The 21,896-nt window shown below is 45.5% G+C and overlaps 1 protein-coding gene across 1 annotated transcript; it reads right to left on the reverse strand.

Annotated features, from left to right (window-relative positions):
- Positions 1–1,124: 1,124 nt before the first annotated feature.
- LOC130127168 (cadherin-related family member 1) lies at positions 1,125–17,021 on the reverse strand. Its single transcript, XM_056296740.1, has 17 exons — positions 16,958–17,021; positions 16,420–16,515; positions 15,702–15,847; positions 15,554–15,604; positions 15,199–15,288; positions 14,924–15,010; positions 13,006–13,122; positions 11,487–11,630; positions 11,302–11,380; positions 11,014–11,114; positions 10,699–10,902; positions 8,759–8,911; positions 8,442–8,606; positions 7,803–7,870; positions 5,089–5,317; positions 4,168–4,422; positions 1,125–1,679 (listed from the first exon to the last, which is right to left on the reverse strand). The coding sequence occupies exons 1-17, from the start codon at positions 17,019–17,021 to the stop codon at positions 1,125–1,127; spliced, it is 2,604 nt and encodes an 867-aa protein (XP_056152715.1).
- Between the last annotated feature and the right edge of the window lie 4,875 nt (positions 17,022–21,896).

The following is a 21,896-nucleotide window of genomic DNA, read 5'->3' on the forward strand; positions in this document are numbered from 1 at the left end:
TCTTAGTTGAATGCAGTTATTTCGAAAACAGTGGCACATTGTAATCGTTTTAAAAAAAAGCAACTTGTCAACTCTCACGCAGCTGATATACACGGTCAAATATTACTACATAGCTCCTTTAGCACTTTACATTTATTCAGTGGCGTCAATTCGTCAAAACAGCCCAATTCAGCCGCATGTTCCATTTAACAAGAAGAACAAAATTGAGGTTTGATGGGATAAAGAGCAATTCTGGTTCTGTTCTTCAAACTTTTTTTTAAAATCTCAAAATCAAAATCAAAATCAAAAAACCTCAGGGGGTCATCAGCAATACACTTTCCAGGATATAGTGACATGCACACACAGCAGTTTGTAGTAATCCCCTGTTTAGGACGATCCGCGGTAGCGCCTCTTACTATAGTTAACATGACGTAACGCTCCTCAAGATGGCGGTGTGGCGAATTATGTGGGAAGACGCCACTGACAGACGCGAGCTCCTCTTACCGGCCGGCTAAACCGGGTCAGATACGTTCACAACGTTCAGCATCGTGACGTGATTAAAAAGAAAAAAATCTGTGCTGTTCCCTAGATTTAAAGTTGAAATCTGGGGTTTTTCACATAGACTTGCATCTTTACCGTGTTTGGAGACTGTCCCCTTAAACCGCTGTTGGACATTTTCCCAGGTAGGACGAACACTGGTGCAACAGCAAACACGTTCCTACTCAAACAGGAAACGTGGAAACGATGTGACGATGCTTCCGCTGGGCAGGTAATCTACCAACTCTACAGTCAATGTTACAGTACACCAATGTCCCCGTATAGTTTGTAATACAATAGGTTGCCTGTGTTTGCTTTGGTCGGAGCGTGGCATTTCTACAAGGGTGGGAACTGTTTACTGCCTGAGTTGACGGCACACTAGCCACAATGGCTAGTGGACAGATTGGGGGGGGGGGGGTCACAGAATTTAGTTTAAATTAACTGTGACTAATCTAAAAAGGCAGGCCAGTCAATCCAGATTACCATATGGTAAATTCAGGTACAGTCCCTCTCAGACAATAGATGGGGCGAGGGGCAGCGCCGACATGGGATCATCCAACTCTTTCGTCTCACCAGTCTTTAAGCAACGAAAGGGTCATCTGACCGTGTCAGTAATAAAAGCCTTGGTTGCTCTCACTGATTTTCTGCTCTAGCTTCATTTTGAGCTCTGAAACTAAGGCGGAGCTTACATTCCCGTCTTTGCTGCGGCTGGATTTTGATTTCTTGGAGCCCTTGGACGCCAGCGCACCGGAGATTGTGGGCACGGAGATTATGGGCCGCAGCCGCTCACTGGGCCGCGTGTTACCGGTGGGCGGAGGGGGGAGGGAGGGGGCGCAGGGGGGTGGAGGCTTCTCCCGGGGACTGCCTACACCCCGTTTGGGGTTTCCCTGCGGGTCGCCAATGAGGAACTTGTCTGAGGGTCTGTCGGTTTTGAAGAAGGGCATCCTGAAGGCCCACGTCTGGTGGTTCCTGGGCGGCCTCCTGATGATGCGGCGGGCTGGCATGATCCTGTTTGACTTTGTGTTGCGTATGTACATAGCCGTAGAGATCAAGACAGTCACTCCTACCAATAAGCTAATGATACCAGTGAGCATGCCTAGGGCTTTCATAGGATTGTACCTACTTTTCATTAAAAAGGCCGCCATAGGCCCCTTGAGAGGAGTCTGTGAAAGAGCACAAATAGAATACTTTTTAATCAGGTCCAAGGGGACCGAATGAAAGCGTCAAGTCACCATTTGTCCAAAGCATGCAGGTATGAGAGATGGACGAGCAAAGCACTGACAGAGGAGGCCCAGACAACATGTCTATATCACCACATATACATGAATAACACACACACACACACCAACCATTCGCCTCTGTCTAACGGGACTGGCAATGCAAAGCTAAGAACTACGCACAACACTAGTTGCTGGGAATGCGTCTGGCAGTGCGGTGCATTAGGATGTCTCTGGCCTGTGCATGACGAGGATCCGTACATGGATTAACTTAATAGTACAGTTGTACTGCGATGATAGTTATTGAGATCAAAATGGCGAGACACACATTTGTATGGAGAAAAAGATGGGGATTAGTTGAGAAAATCCGGGTTTAAATCTCAAGTGGAAGGCTGCAACTTAGTCACTTTAACGGCTAACAGCCAAAATGGAGTCAAGCTCTCATGTAAGAAGGAGAAAAAAAAAAGTCAGAAAAAGCTCAAATCATAGTTGAGATAAACAACGATGGCTCTGGTGTTGAATATTAAGAATGCGATAACATCAGGGAAAAAAATTTAGGTGGGATATTTTTTGAATTGGAAAAAGATGAATTTGTTTCAAGATGGGTATGTTAAATCACTGTTTTTAAGATGTAAAAATGTGCTGTGATGTTGTTATACTGTGTCTATAAATTGTACTCCAGTACTCTTTAACAGACAACAGACAAACCAGTAAAAAAATAGAAAATCTTTCACTACACTTTACGAATCCCTTATCAAATAAAGGTGTATAAGTATTTCCTATTTGACCCTCCGGATCACTTTGATATAATTACTCTCAGGGTTGATGCGGGACTTTTTCACCGCATTACAATACAGGATGGTTGATATACATATGGTTAATAAAATGAGGGAAACGGCAGAGCTTAAAAAAATTCCAAAAACGGTCAGGGGACGCTTGCTGAGGCCCATGAAGTACGCAATAATTCGAGCTTTGATCTGAAAGCACAATACACAGAAACACAGAAACAACACCAAAGGTACCAAGAGTCATCTCAGCATGTAGGGTCAACGAAAAAAAAAATGAATATGAGATCTGAACATATGAATACATGAAAATGAGGATGCTACTTTACAATAAGACATAATTATAAAGGATTTAATTACTCTAGTTAATAACTCTTTTATTAATGCATGATGAATCAGTATTAAGGTGTTATAATGTTTTAATTAAAAGACTTATTGGGTTGCCAGGTTGGAAGGCCCCAGTCTATCAACACTAGAGGCACTGCGAAGACATTCTCTCAGAAACCATGTGACAGGTGAGTACTTAGCAAGTGGTGTACAAATAACATGACTTTTAATGTCACGCAATCCATATGCAAAGGTCAATTTTCACACAATAACCATAGCAACTACGTCTAGGGTTAAGATCAGGTAGGGGTGAGTTTTAGGGTTAGGTTTAAGTTGGGCTTTTTTTACTTCTTTTATCCTTTTTGGGGTGGGTGGGGGCGGGGTTCACCCTTTTTCTCCCCAATTGTATCCGGCCAATTACCCTACTCTACCATCTCGGTCGCTGCTCCACTGCCTCTGCCAAGCTGGGGAGGGCTGCAGACTACCACACTGAGGCAAATTGTAATTTGTGATATTGTGTTATACAAATAAAATTGACTTGACTTGGCTCCGATACATGTGGAGTCGCCAGCCGCTTCTTTTCACCTGACAGTGAGGAGTTTCGCCAGGGGGATGTAGCTCATGGGAGGATCACGCTATCCCCCCCCCCCCCAGTTCCCCCTCCTCCCTGAACAGGTGCCCCAATTGACCAGAGGAGGTGCTAGTGTAGCGACCAGGACACATACCCACATCCAGCTTCTCACCCACAGACAAGGCCAATTGTGTCTGTAAGGACGCCACCCGGACGCACTTATCCTTTTTTTAACATGTCCAAATAAACTATAAACTGTAAGTAGTGGTTAAGTTTAGAGTTAAGGTTAAAGGTTAGGTCATGGTTTTTAGTTTGTGTAGCTTCGTCTAATCACATGGTTTCTGGGATAGTGTCTATAGAAACTCTCCCCATATGGGCTACCAACCTGGCAACCCAAAAAAATCTTATTAATGCATTACAACTTCTTATACTGACTCACCCATATTACATTAATAAAATAATCAGTAAAAATTTACAAGCCCTTTATGACGAATGCTTTATTGTAAAGTCCTACCAAAATGGGTTGGTGCCGATGTTTTGAAAAATCTTAAAAAGAGGACACTCAGTAAATTACAAGTCATTGGTCAAAACAGAGATTCTCAGATCTGCAAGCTGCATAGCATTAGCAAAATATGAGTTATCATTCAGAAGCTTGCCTCTAAAGCTTATGCATTATCTACAGTGTCGGGTTGGCGTAGTTAGCAATGCAAGCATATACTAAGATAACTCAGAGCAGGACGTGGGGCCTTACCGCCTCGGTGATATCAATGTTGACCACGGCTGTCGTGCTGAAGGACGGCAAGCCTCTGTCCCTGGCCTGGATAACTAGAGACCACTTGCAGTCCTTTTGGTTGGTGATGTTCTGAACAATCTCCATGGACTTGATGTAAGGCTTGAGCTTGATGTCCCCCGTATCAGCATTGATAATAAATATGTTGTCTGGCTCAGCTTTCATGATGGAGTACTCAATGACATTATTGGGAGACTCCGCATCTCCATCCACTGCCTGAAGGAGAAAAGTACAGTAGGTCCCAATAAGACACATAATTAACACTTTCAATACATCAGCCCCATGTATCTGCTCTGTAATCTGGTGTTTGCCAAAGAAAGACACAGGACTAAATGAACATGGAGTAATGGTCACAGTATTTCTACCTCTTGGTTCATTATCTTTGGGTTTTTTTTATTCCCCCCCCCCTATTTCTCCCCAATTTACTTGGGCCAATTACCTCACTCTTCCAAGCCGTCCCGGTCGCTGCTCCACCCCCTCTGCCGATCCGGGGAGGGCTGCAGACTGCCACATGCCTCATCTGATACATGTGGAGTCACCAGCTGCTTCTTTTCACCTGACATTGAGGAGTTTCCCCAGGGGGATGTAGCACATGGGAGGATCACGCTATTCCCCCCAGTTCTCCCTCCTCCCTGAATAGGCGCTCCGTCTGACCAGAGGAGGCGCTAGTGCAGCGACCAGGACACATACCCACATCCGGCTCCCCACCTACAGACACCGCCAAGAGTGTCTGTAGGGACGTCCGACCAAGATGGAGGTAACACGGGGATTTGAACTGGCGATCCCGATGTTGGCAGGCAATGGAATAGACCGCCACGCCACCCAGACGCCACAGGATCATATTTGTAGTTGCTGGTGAAAGAAGATACCAAAGAAACATACCTCTACTCTGACAGGTGCACCAATGATCATGGTCTTTTCGAGGTAACTTTCGTCAAACTCCGGGGAGTGGTCATTTTCATCGAGGACGGTGACAAACACCTCAGCCAAGCTGTATTTTTCCTCTGAATCCTCAGCTTTGACATAGAAGTTGTACTTGGACCTCACCTCTGCATCCAGGGTGGCCCATGGCTGGGTGTAGATGATGCCCAATGATGGGTGGATAGCAAATCTGCAGTCCAAAATACAAAGAATTTTGCTAAAAACCACAGTGGTCCAAATTTGAAATGCAATACTGTCCGACCCAGTTACATTTCCCAGTTTCATCCAATTTGCCTTTACTGTACCATCCAGGCCAACATCCTAAAATAGTTTTTCTTTTATGTTATGGTGAGTGAACAAGAGGAAAAGACTATTGTTCAGATTATGATGATGGTTAACTTAAATTGACCAGTTATCTCAGATAGCAAAAGAGGTCAGGGACATACACTACCGTTCAAAAGTTTGGGATCACATTGAAATGTCCATATTTTTGAAGGAAAAGCACTGTACTTTTCAATGAAGATAACTTTAAACTAGTCTTAACTTTAAAGAAATACACTCTATACATTGCTAATGTGGTAAATGACTATTCTAGCTGCAAATGTCTGGTTTTTGGTGCAATATCTACATAGGTGTATAGAGGCCCATTTCAAGCAACTATCACTCCAGTGTTCTAATGGTACAATGTGTTTGCTCATTGGCTCAGAAGGCTAATTGATGATTAGAAAACCCTTGTGCAATCATGTTCACACATCTGAAAACAGTTTAGCTCGTTACAGAAGCTACAAAACTGACCTTCCTTTGAGCAGATTGAGTTTCTGGAGCATCACATTTGTGGGGTCAATTAAACGCTCAAAATGGCCAGAAAAAGAGAACTTTCATCTGAAACTCGACAGTCTATTCTTGTTCTTAGAAATGAAGGCTATTCCATGCGAGAAATTGCTAAGAAATTGAAGATTTCCTACACCGGTGTGTACTACTCCCTTCAGAGGACAGCACAAACAGGCTCTAACCAGAGTAGAAAAAGAAGTGGGAGGCCGCGTTGCACAACTGAGCAAGAAGATAAGTACATTAGAGTCTCTAGTTTGAGAAACAGACGCCTCACAGGTCCCCAACTGGCATCTTCATTAAATAGTACCCGCAAAACACCGGTGTCAACATCTACAGTGAAGAGGCGGCTGCGGGATTCTGGGCTTCAGGGCAGAGTGGCAAAGAAAAAGCCATATCTGAGACTGACCAATAAAAGAAAAAGATTAAGATGGGCAAAAGAACACAGACATTGGACAGAGGAAGACTGGAAAAAAGTGTTGTGGACGGATGAATCCAAGTTTGAGGTGTTTGGCTCACAAAGAAGAACGTTTGTGAGACGCAGAACAAATGAAAAGATGCTGGAAGAATGCCTGACGCCATCTGTTAAGCATGGTGGAGGTAATGTGATGGTCTGGGGTTGCTTTGGTGCTGGTAAGGTGGGAGATTTGTACAGGGTAAAAGGGATTCTGAATAAGGAAGGCTATCACTCCATTTTGCAACGCCATGCCATACCCAGTGGACAGCGCTTGATTGGAGCCAATTTCATCCTACAACAGGACAATGACCCTAAACACACCTCCAAATTGTGCAAGAACTATTTAGAGCAGAAGCAGGCAGCTGGTATTCTATCGGTAATGGAGTGGCCAGCGCAGTCACCAGATCTGAACCCCATTGAGCTGTTGTGGGAGCAGCTTGACCGTATGGTACGCAAGAAGTGCCCATCCAACCAATCCAACTTGTGGGAGCTGCTTCTGGAAGCGTGGGGTGCAATTTCTCCAGATTACCTCAACAAATTAACAGCTAGAATGCCAAAGGTCTGCAATGCTGTAATTGCTGCAAATGGAGGATTCTTTGACGAAAGCAAAGTTTGATGTAAAAAAAATCTTATTTCAAATACAAATCATTATTTCTAACCTTGTCAATGTCTTGACTCTATTTTCTATTCATTTCACAACATATGGTGGTGAATAAGTGTGACTTTTCATGGAAAACACAAAATTGTTTGGGTGATCCCAAACTTTTGAAGGGTAGTGTAAATACTTATTCTTGCTCATCTATCTGTCTCCTATTCAGACAATTCCCATCACCTCTTTCCACTTTTTCCCTGTGAAAGTTAACAAGTTGCCGCGTAAGTGATAACTTTCACATAATTAACTTGACTCCCTGCTTGGAGTCGTGCAAAAAATTTGCACTTTCCATTTGCTGCATGCTGCCTTGCTTTCCGAAGCTGCTGTCTCCCTGGCTCCAGCTGTCACATTGCATGTTAATTGGCTCTCCTTATGTGAGATGGGCCCAGGCAGTCTATTTTCTACCATCCAATCCAATTAGGAGATTAACCAACACCTTGCTGCCATCTTAGTGTAAGCTGTTTGTTCGGTAGAGGAGCAAAATGCTGGGCCAACTATAGTGGTTTCCTGTTTAACTGAAACTGTGCTGGTTGAAGATAGAGTTAATGTTATCTGAGTAAAAGTGTGAGCCAGAGCCAGGTCTACTTAGAAGTCAGGATAAGTCCCCTTCCTAAGTCTCGTGTACAGATAATGTATTTTTTGTGAACATTAATGCTTTTTGATGAGTCATAGCTACCCAACGGTTAAGCATCTGATCTGATTGAATCGAAACTGGCAGGAGTGTCGGGCAGTACTTACAAATCGGCCCCTGATCCATAAATCGTGTATTTGACTTCCCCCCAAGGCCCAGAATCTGGATCTTTTGCCTGGTGGGGAAAAAAAGGATGGAGAATATAAGGTCAGAAAGGGGATGATTTAGAAAATGGTTTGTTTGTTTTTTTTACCGAGCAATTGTACAATAATGCATACACACAACAATATTGTAGTCAGGGTGGGTGACAAAATACTCTAACAGAGATGCGTGAAGCCCGTCCATTAAGGTAATTGGAACTGGTGGATAACCCAGTAGGATCATAAGCTCATGTAGGCCACATGGGGGGGGGGGTCTTTGTTCAATGAATCTGTACAACAGTAGGGCACAAGGCACAGGCCAATGTGATTAACCTTGAGGAAACTTTAAGCTTTTTACTCCTTAAGCTTGGAAAGCAACACAAATTGCATGCAGTCTGAGATATGACCGAGAACATTATGTCCTGTGCATCCACGTGAATTTCCAAACCGGCGTTGACAAAAACAAAGTCGGGCAATGCCGAGCTTTGTCATCTGGCAAGGACCTGCTCTCATCTAATGAGCTGGACACAGTAATATGCATTTACTTGGGGGATTGATGGATTATATAATCATATTTTTGGCAGAATTTAATCGCGCTGGACTCACTGTTACAGAGACAACGTTAGAGCCCCCGTGGGAGTTCTCGGGGATCCGGGCGATGTAATATTCTGATGTGAATCTGGGAATGTTGTCGTTTGTGTCCAGGAGGTTAATCACTATGTCAGCTGTTGCACTGAACCTCTCCGGCGTGTCAATTTCCACTGCTAGGAGCTGCAGAGAGATGAGATGCAAGCCAAATTATAACAAATCTGAATTTGTGACCTTTCAACAATAGCAGACTGAGGCAGTGATGAATATGGTATCATAATATTTTGAGGCAGCCTGAAGAAAAAAAAAAAGCCCAGCCTAACAGACAATCTGACCTTGAAAGACAAGGTTGGTCCCTTCTCGTAGTCGATGCCAGACGTGTCTTCTACAATAATGGTCACTTGTGCTTCATTTAACACCGTCTGGGGTACCACACGGAGGACTCGACCCGGACCCACCAGCCTCAGTTTGAACTTAGCATTAGCTCCCTGTACAACAAGAACATCCATATAAACCATCATAAATGAGTCAAAACAAAAGCTTTTTTTATACCCCCCCCCTTTTTCTCCCAAATTGCATCTGGTCAATTACCCCACTCTTCCGAGCCTTCCCAGTCGCTGCTCCACCCCCTCTGCCGATCCAGGGAGGGCTGCAAACTACCACATGCCTCCTCCGATACATGTTCAGTCACCAGCTGCTACTTTTCACCTGACACTGTGGAGTTTCGCCAGGGAAACATAGCACATGGGAAGATCACGCTATTCCCCCCAGTTCCCCCTCCCCCCTAGGAACAGGTGCCCCAGCTGACCAGAGGAGGCCCTAGTGCAGCGACCAGGACACATACCCACATCCGGCTTTCCACCCACAGACATGGCCAATTGTGTCTGTAGGGATGCCCAACCAAGCCAGAGGTAAGATGGAGATTCGAACCAGCGATCCCATGTTGCTAGGCAACAGAATAGACCACTACCCTACCTGGACACCCCAAAACAAAAGCTTTTAACCAACATATCAGGATCAAAGTAAACAGATTACCTGTGTGTCTTTGAAAACCTGGAAATATAGACAAGTATCCCAGTCATGGGAAACACATGGAAATTATGGAAATTATAAAATTGATCCTGGAAATATAATTGACATATGGAAAATTGTGAAGTTAGGTTAAATCTACTTTTTTTTACCTGTTGAGATGACATATTTTTAGTATAATTTTTAGGAGAGATCACATTATTTTATCCATATTTCTGGTTGCAAATCATTGTTGAGACTTGGGTGGTGTCTTCAGTGACCAACCAAATGTTACACAGTCGATTTAGAGACTGACGTTAATAGGGAGAAGCTGATGTTTTAATCTAAAATGGCACTGAACGGCTTGACATACGATTCACTGTTCATTGCAGTAATATGTCTGAAAGGTGGTTAGCAGAGAATGTAATGTTGTGTCTGTGGAGAGTGTCTGTCAGAAGAGTACCAAACTCATCCTGAAGAGGCAAATGAGATAAATGTGCCTTGTGTTGTGAGTTTAGAAAGATCTTTTTTCCAATTTTAGAGTCCACACTTCAGACAGAGTTTTGATGTTTGCATTGGGAGTTGCTGACAGTAGCATAAGTTTTGAAATGGGGGTCCCCAAAGAACATTTAATGAAGTACAGCAGCCATGGATAGTCAGGGACCCTTGTGATTTAATACACCAGCTTAAGGACCTCTTACTGAGGTCCACTTATTGTCACTTATTGAGTGAATGAATGAATGCATGAGTGAGTGAGTGAGTGAGTGAGTGAGAGAGACAGAGCGAGAGAGTGAATGAATTAATAAATGAGTGAGTGAGTGTGTGAGTGAGTGTGTGAGAGTGAGTGAATGAATGAATGAACGAGAGAGAGTGAGAGAGAGTGATTGAGTGCGTGAGAGAGAGTGAGTGAGTGGATGAATGGATGAATGAATGCATGAATGAGTGAGTGAGTGAGTGAGTGAGTGAGTGAGTGAGTGAGTGAGTGAGTGAGTGAGTGAGTGAGTGAGTGAGAGAGGGTGTTTGAGTGTGCATGAGAGAGAGTGAGTGAATGAATGAATGAATGAGTGCCTGTGAGAGAGAGACAGCGAGAGAATGAGAGAGTGAGTGTGTTTGTGTGTGTCACTATGAGGACCTGTAGTCCAGGGGCCACAACTAGGATAAACCACCCCTGGTTGTGGAACCTAAGAGATATGGGCATGGGGGCTGATAGCATGAAGTGTGCATCAGGGTCAATGGGATGAGAGTAATATGGAAATATTAAGCCTACCTGATCTGAGTCATTGACAGTTATCTTAAAGCCCCTGAGGATCTCCCCTGCCGGTGGGTGTTCGTACATAGTGACCTCAAACTTGTTCTGCGGTCCATTCTCGCCGTAGAAGGTTGGAGGGTGGTTGTTCAGATCCACCACACGCACCGTCACTGTGGTGATGTCCGAGTCCCACAGCTGCTCATTTGGACCAACCTCAGAGGCCTGGACACACAAATTAGATGGAAAGACGTTCACATGTGAGGCGAGGTCGGCCGAGATGTACTGCGAGGTGACACGTAAACAACACGGGGAATGTACAAATTGTGTCGTTACCTTGACTCTAATTTCGTATAGTTCATTTTTCAGCTGGGAAGGATGAGTTGCCAGACTGATGCAGCCGCTCGTGCTGTTGATGTCGAAGACACCATCATCATCTAAAGGAGATGACAGCAAAACGTTTAATGTGTAAACAGACAGCAATACGAGTTTAAAAACACACCAGTGACTGCCCAATTCAACACAAACGCTAGGAGGATGTATTGGAATAGATATCAGCTCCAACTGCCATTTATCTATTTATTTATCTATTTTTGAAAATTTTAATCAAATAGGGATGCTTACCATTGATAATAGAATAATTTATGGGGTTAGGGTTGCCCTGGTCTCCATCTCTGGCGTACACGGTGAATATTTCGGAACCCTGGAAAGTAAAGTTACAGTTTTATTTCAGATGAATCCAAACCCCCATGACGACAAAAATGAAAAAATGTGCAGCTGATAGTGGATGAATGGTGCTGAACACGTACAGGAACCGAGACCTCATAGATGTAGCCAAAGTAAGGGGTGCCGATAAAAGACGGAGGCGTGTCTTGGGCATCAATGACATTAACGGTTATGGTGGCTGTGGAGGACATCACTTGGTGTTTTTCCTTGTATTTTCCACCGCCGTCCTAAGACAGGAAAGAGTCAAGAAGATGACAAGGTCACTAGTTTGGACTCATTTAGTTGATGCTGTCATCGAGAGGAACCAACGCTGAGTGAGCGGATAGATGGGGGTCTGGTGTTTTGACCGAAGAATAGACTAACGGGGCACACAGCCATGGATGGACACTGGTTGGTTGTGGCAGAAATGAGACCGTTGGGTTACGGTCTCTCTCTAGCTGTCTGGCTGTATTGTTTCTGTGACTACAAACCATCACTAACTCACTCGTGTTAGAAATGAACTACTTTTGGTGGGTAAAAAGGCTCAGAGGCACTGAATGATAATTTTATTGGCTACAATTAGTTTTTTTTTAAAACATCGCGACTGAGGGCGTCTGGGTAGTGTATTGGTATTGCCTACTAACATGGGGATCGCCAGTTCGAATCCCTATGTTACCTCTGGCTTGGTCGGACGTCCCTACAGACACAATTGGCCTTGTCTGTGGATGGGAAACCAGATGTGGGTATGTGTCCTGGTCACTGCACTAGCGTCTCTTTTGGTCAGTCAGGGTGCCTGTTCGGGGGGAGGGGTAACTGGGGGGAATAGCGTGATCCTCCCATGCGCTACGTCCCCCTGCTGAAACTCCTCACTGTCAGGTGAAAAGAAGCCACTGGCGACTCCACATGTAATGGAGGAGGCATGTGGTAGTCTGCAGCCCTCCCTGGATCAGCAGAGAGGGTGGAGCAGCAACAGGGACGGCTTGAAAGAGTGGGGTAATTGGCCAAGTACAACTGGGGAGAAAAATTCCAAAAAAACAAAAACAAAAACCATGGCGACTGAAAACTGACAACTACTTAAAAAGCTGAATAAAACTAGAAGAAAAAAGGAAGATAATGAAGAAAATACAGTTCCGTATTGGATTTTGAAAAATACATTTTCAACTTGGGTTGCATGCTGTACATTTAGCTGACAAATTATCTATCTATCTATCTATCTATCTATCTATCTATCTATCTATCTATCTATCTATCTATCTATCTATCTATCTATCTATCTATCTATCTATCTATCTATCTATCTATCTATCTATCTATCTATCTATCTATCTATCTATCTATCTATCTATCTATCTATCTATCTATCTATCTATCTATCTATCTATCTATCTATCTGTCTGTCTGTCTGTCTGTCTGTCTGACTGACTGTCTGTCTGTCTTTCTTATGAATCTTGTCAAAACAAAAAACAAAATGAAAACGTCCAAAACATTGTTAAGTGGTTTCATCAGAATGTAATACGGTCTAAGGTACAGTCACCAGTACATCCCCTCCCCTCCCCTCCCCTCCCTGTGGAGCTCATGAGAGGATAAGCTCCATATCGGTAATGGATGACATCACCACCTCACCTTGGCAACCACCGTCACAAAATGCGTCGCTGTGGTCTCGTAGTCCAAGGTCTCACCGGGCTTGATCCTGAGGACTCCGCTGTGTCCGTCAATGGTGAACTTGCCAGCAGGTGTGCTCTAGCAATGGAAAAGGCCCATACAGTCAGCAAGTGAGTGAAATGGTTGTGGACTTGCAAGTTTGTTTACATCTATGGTACTTCAACTTTATTTCGGTTGGCTAAAGCAGTGGTTCTCTCCCTTTTTGCTGCCCAAGGCCCCCTGTGTGTAAGGATATGTTCCAGGACCCTCCACCAGAGACATGATAACCTGTCTGCCTGTCACCATTGCAACTCCAATGTAGTTAGTCAACCTTATTCCATTTAACTCCATAAAAGCATAAAACTGATTCAAAAATATTTCCCATTTTTGTAACCCTTAGATATTTACAAGGCAAAAATCCTTTGTTTCCTTTTCAGCAAATTTGAATATGACATCAACAGAAAGTAAAAAGGCTATTATATTTGATATAATAATAATTGCTTGCTTTGTGTTTATCGAGCTGAATAAGTACTTGTGTCTTGATATTTTTTTTTTGTTATTGACGCTTTCATTATATTCATATCATCTCAAGGCCCCCCTGGCAGTCTCCCTGAGGCCCCCATTTGGGCCCCGACCCCCCTGTTGAGAATCACTGGTCTACAGCAATTAACACCAGTCACATCTACAAGGTTTGCAATCAATATTTCACAAAGGATGCTTTTTCTCACGGCGTGCCTTTCACAGGAATGTATCTATATCCCCAGGGTCCTATGTTCCCAGGGTCCTATGTTCCTAGGGTCCTATGTTACCAGGTTCCTATGTTCCTATGTTCCTAAGGTCCTATGTTACCAGGATCCTATGTTCCCAGGGTCCTATGTTCCTAGGGTCTTATGTTCTCAGGGTCCTATGTTCTCCAGTTCAATATTCTGTTAACACGCATAGACCCATTCAAATTAAGTCAAATCCTCTAAATTCATTGAACTTACCTGAACCTAACCTAACCTTAATCTAACGTTTACCTTAACCTAACCTTAACTGATAGCTCCCTGAGGCCCCCATTTGGGCCCTGACCCCCGTTGAGAATCACTGGTCTACAGCAATCAACACCAGTCACCTCTATGAGGCTTACAATCACTATTTCATGGAAGATGCTTTTTCTCACGGCGTGCCTTTCACAGGAGAGTATCTATGTCCCCAGGGTCCTATGTTCTCAGGGACCTATGTTCCCAAGATCCTATGTTCTCAGGGACCTATGTTCCCAAGGTCTTGTGTTCCCAGGGTCCTATGTTCCTTAGGTCTTAGGTTCTCCAGTTCAACATAGGGAACAAGGGGCCTTTTGAACATAGGACTTTGGGATAGGACCCTGGGAGAACACATATGTAGAACTGGGGAACGTAGGACCCTGGGAACATAGCAATGACTCCGCCTTTCACACCAACCTTCACATTTCCTGCTCGCCTCTTCCCCTGTGTTGGGGATAGCTGCACCTCACAATTGACATGTGAACAGTAACAGCCACAGTGCCATCAGTTGTTGGCCAAAAGCAACCCTAAGCTCCCGTTAAGCCCTCAATGCCTTGCTCAAATGTAATTGAAATTTAATCCACTAAAATAACACCATTTCCAGACTGCTCTCCGGTGTGAGATTAACCTTCCCCTCCACACACACACACACATACATACACACACACACACACACACACACACACACACACACACACACTGTCTGTCTGTCCCATCAATTGAATGCATGCCCTTCTTCATCCCTCAACATGGCAGTAGCGTTCTCATGATGTCATCGTAACCTCTGGTCTTGCTCTAAAACCCTGAGCCATAATGAGCCAGCAGACATCATTTTTGTTCTGGAGTGTATTCCTGGATATTAGCAGTTGCTGTATTACCTGTAGGGAGTATGAGACACTGCCGCCGGAGCCTATGTCTTTATCCACTGCTTGGACTCTGTAGATGCTGCTACCAGGAGTGGTGTCCTGTTTGTGTGACAAGCATGGAAACCAAAGGGGTTTGTCAAAAGCGAAATGCTACATTATCCTCCAAAGTGCACGCGAAGAGAACTGGCTTCATTGAGAGGGGTGTGCAGCATCTTTCTGACATGATCAAACCCAAGCAGAGAACTTGAACACTTCACTCCGATCTTGTTGGTCTGTATTTAACGTACCTCTGGTATGTCAATGATGAAAGGCAGGTGTTGAAATTCAGGTCGCTCATCATTGGAGTCAGTGATAAACACTCTTACCGTCTCAACAACCTGAAGGTGGAGACGAAAGACAACATGTCGGCTGCTACGGAGCTAAATTAGGTTCACAGGTTGATAAGTTAAATTCTGTTTCGACGATCCTTAATGTTTTCAAGACAGATAGCATCCACTTTGTGAGGAGGCTTATATTTTGCAAACACAATGACTTACAGCTATACTTGATAACAGGTACGTTTTGTGAGGATGCATCTGTTAAGCAAAATGGTGTAGATGTGTCATTATGAAACAGGGCTCTGAACTTGAGTCAATGACGTACTTTATTGCGGCCATCCGTGATGCTTACGAGTGCTGAGATTTCATCTTGTTTCTGAAAATGGAAGGGAACAACAATCGTCATTTTGAGCTCCGGCCGTGACTTGATGTGATGAAGATCTCTTCCCAGGCAGCTTCTGTGGTGAGCTCACCTCTCTGTCTAGTGCCTGGACTAGCGTCACGTTTCCTGACTTGGGGTCCACTTTAAAACATTCTCTGGAGCCCTTCTCAAAAGACAGCCCATATCGCACCGGATCCCCCTCCGGATCGGTGCCGTTAAGGGTGTATACGTGTGTACCTACGCGGAGACAAAAGCACGGGGGGACAAATACTCAAGTTTTGACCGCTTGAATACAGAAAAAACCCACTTCACTCCTGTGTGTACCCTCTCATAATCCAAACCAATGGAGCTGAAATGATTAGATGTGAACTGAGATCTGATGAATCAGAACTACTCTGATATAAACAGTAAATCTGACTTGCAAATAAGCACCTCTTTTAAACTGTGCCTGCAAAATGCTTCCCAATGGGACCCTGAAAAAAAAATGGCCCCTGTTGTTTTTCCCCTCCTGAGCTCGGGTATACGTCACAATCTCAAAGGCGTTCTACTACAGTGATCAAGCCAAGCCCCAACGTGACCGCCCAGTCAGCACTCCTTTGCTGTTTAACAGAACAAATCACACCTACGCTGAGGTCCACTTTTCTCACAGTGAAATTGGTGTGTGTGTGTGTGTGTGTGTGTGTGTGTGTGTGTGTGTGTGTGTGTGTGTGTGGGTGGGTGGGTGGGTGGGAGGGTGGTGGTGGTGGTGGTGGGGGGGTCATCACTGGATCACTTGACGCAATCACCTTTAAATCTCTTGTAACACTCACCAACTGGCGTGTCCTCCGAGATGCTGAATAGTGCCATGTTCCCATTTGTACTACTTGGTCCGTTATCATAAAAATATGGAGCGTAGTCTGATTGCCCTGATGGACGGAGGTGGAAACAGATAAAGATGCCCACTGTTAGTGCATAATTCAGCTCAGTCAGATGCTCAGACATCTGCAATCAGGTCAAAACAGTTTTTTTCTAAACTTTTGTGTATATAGCAGGAAAAAATCAGATATTTTCAATTTCATGCTCAGTTTTGATGCAAACTAAATTGATTGCACTCACTTGCTGAATGGGCAGGTACCGCAAGTAGCAGGGGCCAACAGGAGGAGGAAAGAGGGTTTAAAATCACATTTTTGTAGCTTTACACATACAATATCAAAACCAAGAAACATGTCATCTCACACACACACACACACAAGTAGCGGCACAATGGGCATGCCCCTGTGTGTGCGTTAGAGGATTAGCCGTAGATAACATGAAGCCAATCCACCATCACAGACTCTTAAAAGAGGGGGAAGAGAGATAAGACCCTACCCAAGGTGCAACGAAGAGCCAAGATGAGAAACGGCAAAACGCGGATTTTCTTTTCTCCCTTCATCCTGGTGGGCAGGTGAGGCTCGGCTGGCTCATGGAGGCGGGCGTGGGGGTGGGAGGCGAGCGGCGAGCGGTGTGTCCTTCTGCAGGCGTCTCAGCAGCTCAGTGTGGAGGAGGGACGAGGGAGCAGATCCTTCAGACGCTAATCCAGTGACGCACCCTTCACTCGGCAGACATCTTCCACCGACCCTGCTTTCACTCCAGTTGTAGCCGGAGGGGGGGGGGGGGGATGCCACACACACACACGAGTAGAAGAAGAGGAAGAAGAAGAGAAAGACGCCTTACTTTTCACACAACGTGGCGTCATCCCACCTCAGGTTGCATCTGACGAGAGGGACGCGCAGCAAAGTCTACGCTTGACATTACAGATAAACGAGATGCTTCAAATGAGAGAAGCGTCGCCTTGGGCTGCTGCTGTTATCCCAAAGTGTCTCAACGCTGTATATTTATATCTATTTCATCAGCATTATTTCTGCTGATAAATTCATTCGGACCTTTAAACTCAAATATTTGATTTTGTACCGTGTTTGCAAAATTAAAGGTCCATCTGATTTGTGTTGCACATGTGTGTTTGTTTGTACGAGCCTCGGCCGGTAACACATTTGCCACCTGTGACGGGTCATATAAAGGGTATTAACTACTCTCTCATTAGTTGAAACACGTGTCTCGAGTGTCAGCGGCCTAAGTTTCCTGTTCCAGCAGTGCTCTGCAGACCAAGCCTGACTATCGCTGCTTGACCTGTATTGCACTTTGCCAACAGGCTTTCTTTGGCCTTTTCAGTTCCCTTTCCCTGATGAACCCAATGACCCGATGAATCTAGTGACCACACACCAATGAGCCTGGAAACAGCGTTAGAAAAGTGAGCCTGATAAGGTCCGCGGTGGTGTAGCGGTCTAAGCATCGGCTTTGTGTCGATGCAGTTGCCCACTGGGGACCGGGGTTCGTGCCTCGGTCTCGTCACATCCGACTATGGCCGGATTCGATGAAGCAGCAATAATTGGCAACGCTGTCTTCGGGAGGGGGGGGCGGAGTCGGCTTGTGTTCGTCAGATGAATGCGTCTCTGGGTGTGTCAGAAAAAGCAGTGGTGAGGCCTGGAGTTGCCTTGTCACGGAAGTGGTGAGGCGTCTCCTTTGAGACTGCCGGCCGCAGTGGGCGAACGCATGCAGTACGAGGGTGGAGTTTGAACTAGAATAGGGAGCTATTGGCCACTAAATTGGGAGAAAAAGGGAAAAATCAGAAATAAATTTATATATATATATAGAGAGAAAGAAAGAAAAGTGAGCATGATGGCTTGTATATGCATTGTGTGACCTTGCCCTTTTGGGTGGGTGGGGTCAATTAGTACGATGCACGAGTCAGCCTCCTATCTTTGCAGCTCATGTCAATGAACCCTGCCTTTTTAGAAAAGAGGTATACCGCATCGCAGTTTAAATTTGCAACAAAGCTTGCTGGTATGAATCATTTTCTGCTTCAGAGCAGGTGTCATATGAGGGTTAGATTTGCCCTCTCGTGTGGCACGTTAACAGCGTTGAGTTATAGTCACATGCACTTCCTCTATTCACACGTATAAAAATAGTCCGTGACGCTCACTGACACATGTACAGTACGTACGGTGAGGCAGCCAATCATAAACTTGCTCCATCCTCAGAAATAAATGCAGGATCCACGGGCTCTTCTGTTTCTAGTGAAGACTGACAGCTACTCTGCACCGACAGTCAGAGAATCGTGATGTACCCATGTTATGTAAATCAGTCAGCGAGGTGGATCGATTGCAGTGTACTTTAAAGGTGAGAGCCTGGTTCAGAATCAAGGCTGGTCTCGGGTTATGCCACAGGAAGGGCTCACTGGAGTTTCCCCAAGGCTTTGTGGCTCGGTGCAGGAAAGTTGTTTCCCATATAGACTACACACACACACACACACACACACACACACACACACACACACACACACACACACACACACACACACACACACACACACACACACACACCATCTTGAATGCGTTCTCTCTCTCTCTCTTGCTGTTTTACGCTCTCTCTCTTACTCAACTCAACTCAACTCAATTCAATTCAATTCAATATGTGCTTTATTGGCATGACATACGTTTGTGTACATACTGCCAAAGCATGTAAAACAACAACACAACAACGATTATAATAACAGCAACAACAACAATGATTATGATATCACACAACAATAGCAATAGGTGCCGTCACCCACTCTCTCTTACCCCCCCTCTATATCGCTGTTTTACTCTCTCTCTTACCCCCCTCCCCTCTCTCTCTCGCTGTTTTACTCTCTCTTACCCTCCCCTCTCTCTCTCGCTGTTTTACTCTCTCTCTTACCCTCCCCTGTCTCTCTATCGCTGTTTTACTCTCTCTCTTACCCTCCCGTCTCTCTCTCTCGCTGTTTTACTCTCTCTCTTACCCTCCCCTCTCTCTCGCTGTTTTACTCTCTCTCCTACCCCCCCTCTCTCACTATCGCTGTTTTACTCTCTCTCTTACCCTCCCCTGTCTCTCTATCGCTGTTTTACTCTCTCTCTTACCCCCCCTCTCTCTCTATCGCTGTTTTACTCTCTCTCTTACCCTCCCCTCTCTCTCTCACTGTTTTACTCTCTCTCTTACCCCCCCTCTATCGCTGTTTTACTCTCTCTCTTACCCCCCCTCTATCGCTGTTTTACTCTCTCTCTTACCCCCCCCTCTCTCACTGTTTTACTCTCTCTCTTACCCCCCCCCTCTCTCGCTGTTTTACTCTCTCTCTTACCCCCCCTCTCTCTCGCTGTTTTACTCTCTCTCTTACCCCCCTCTCTCTCGCTGTTTTACTCTCTCTCTTACCCTCCCGTCTCTCTCTCTCGCTGTTTTACTCTCTCTCTTACCCTCCCCTCTCTCTATCGCTGTTTTACTCTCTCTCCTACCCCCCCTCTCTCACTATCGCTGTTTTACTCTCTCTCTTACCCTCCCCTCTCTCTATCGCTGTTTTACTCTCTCTCCTACCCCCCCCTCTCTCACTATCGCTGTTTTACTCTCTCTCTTACCCTCCCCTGTCTCTCTATCGCTGTTTTACTCTCTCTCTTACCCTCCCCTCTCTCTCTCGCTGTTTTACTCTCTCTCTTACCCCCCCTCTATCGCTGTTTTACTCTCTCTCTTACCCCCCCTCTCTCGCTGTTTTACTCTCTCTCTTACCCCCCCCTCTCTCGCTGTTTTACTCTCTCTCTTACCCCCCCTCTCTCTCGCTGTTTTACTCTCTCTCTTACCCCCCCTCTCTCTCGCTGTTTTACTCTCTCTCTTACCCCCCTCTCTCTCGCTGTTTTACTCTCTCTCTTACCCCCCTCTCTCTCGCTGTTTTACTCTCTCTCTTACCCCCCCTCTCGCTGTTTTACTCTCTCTCTTACCCCCCCCTCTCTCGCTGTTTTACTCTCTCTCTTACCCCCCTCTCTCTCACTGTTTTACTCTCTCTCTTACCCCCCCTCTCTCTCACTGTTTTACTCTCTCTCTTACCCCCCCCTCTCTCGCTGTTTTACTCTCTCTCTTACCCCCCCTCTCTCTTACCCCCCCTCTCTCTATCGCTGTTTTACTCTCTCTCTTACCCCCCCTCTCTCTCTCGCTGTTTTACTCTCTCTCTTACCCCCCCTCTCTCGCTGTTTTACTCTCTCTCTTACCCCCCCTCTCTCGCTGTTTTACTCTCTCTCTTACCCCCCCTCTCTCGCTGTTTTACTCTCTCTCTTACCCCCCTCTCTCTCGCTGTTTTACTCTCTCTCTTACCCCCCTCTCTCTCGCTGTTTTACTCTCTCTCTTACCCCCCCCCTCTCGCTGTTTTACTCTCTCTCTTACCCCCCTCTCTCTCGCTGTTTTACTCTCTCTCTTACCCCCCCCCCTCGCTGTTTTACTCTCTCTCTTACCCCCCCCCTCTCGCTGTTTTACTCTCTCTCTTACCCCCCCCTCTCTCGCTGTTTTACTCTCTCTCTTACCCCCCTCTCTCTCACTGTTTTACTCTCTCTCTTACCCCCCTCTCTCTCACTGTTTTACTCTCTCTCTTACCCCCCTCTCTCTCGCTGTTTTACTCTCTCTCTTACCCCCCCTCTCTCTCTCACTGTTTTACTCTCTCTCTTACCCCCCCCCTCTCGCTGTTTTACTCTCTCTCTTACCCCCCCTCTCGCTGTTTTACTCTCTCTCTTACCCCCCCTCTCTCTTACCCCCCCTCTCTCTATCGCTGTTTTACTCTCTCTCTTACCCCCCCTCTCTCTCTCGCTGTTTTACTCTCTCTCTTACCCCCCCTCTCTCGCTGTTTTACTCTCTCTCTTACCCCCCCCTCTCTCGCTGTTTTACTCTCTCTCTTACCCCCCTCTCTCTCGCTGTTTTACTCTCTCTCTTACCCCCCTCTCTCTCGCTGTTTTACTCTCTCTCTTACCCCCCTCTCTCTCGCTGTTTTACTCTCTCTTACCCCCCTCTCTCTCGCTGTTTTACTCTCTCTCTTACCCCCCCTCTCTCTCTATCGCTGTTTTACTCTCTCTCTTACCCCCCCTCTCTCGCTGTTTTACTCTCTCTCTTACCCCCCCTCTCTCTCTCACTGTTTTACTCTCTCTCTTACCCCTCTCTCTCTCTCTCTCGCTGTTTTACTCTCTCTCTTACCCCCCCTCTCTCTCTCACTGTTTTACTCTCTCTCTTACCCCTCTCTCTCTCTCTCTCGCTGTTTTACTCTCTCTCTTACCCCCCCTCTCTCGCTGTTTTACTCTCTCTCTTACCCCCCCTCTCTCTCTCACTGTTTTACTCTCTCTCTTACCCCTCTCTCTCTCTCTCTCGCTGTTTTACTCTCTCTCTTACCCCCCCTCTCTCTCTCACTGTTTTACTCTCTCTCTTACCCCTCTCTCTCTCTCTCTCG

Source organism: Lampris incognitus, chromosome 17, assembly GCF_029633865.1.
Source record: "Lampris incognitus isolate fLamInc1 chromosome 17, fLamInc1.hap2, whole genome shotgun sequence".
NCBI lineage: Eukaryota > Metazoa > Chordata > Actinopteri > Lampriformes > Lampridae > Lampris > Lampris incognitus.

What these genes read in the sequence shown, in the direction of transcription:
- LOC130127168 (XM_056296740.1), bottom strand. Translation starts at nt 17,021, where the DNA reads ATGAAGGGAGAAAAGAAAATCCGCGTTTTGCCGTTTCTCATCTTGGCT. An exon ending in TTGTGACGGTGGTTGCCAAG is followed by an intron (nt 11,631 to 13,005) that starts GTGAGGTGGTGA and finishes TTCCTGTCTTAG; the next exon opens with GACGGCGGTGGAAAATACAA. An exon ending in TATGGATCAGGGGCCGATTT is followed by an intron (nt 5,318 to 7,802) that starts GTAAGTACTGCC and finishes TTTGGACTGCAG; the next exon opens with ATTTGCTATCCACCCATCAT.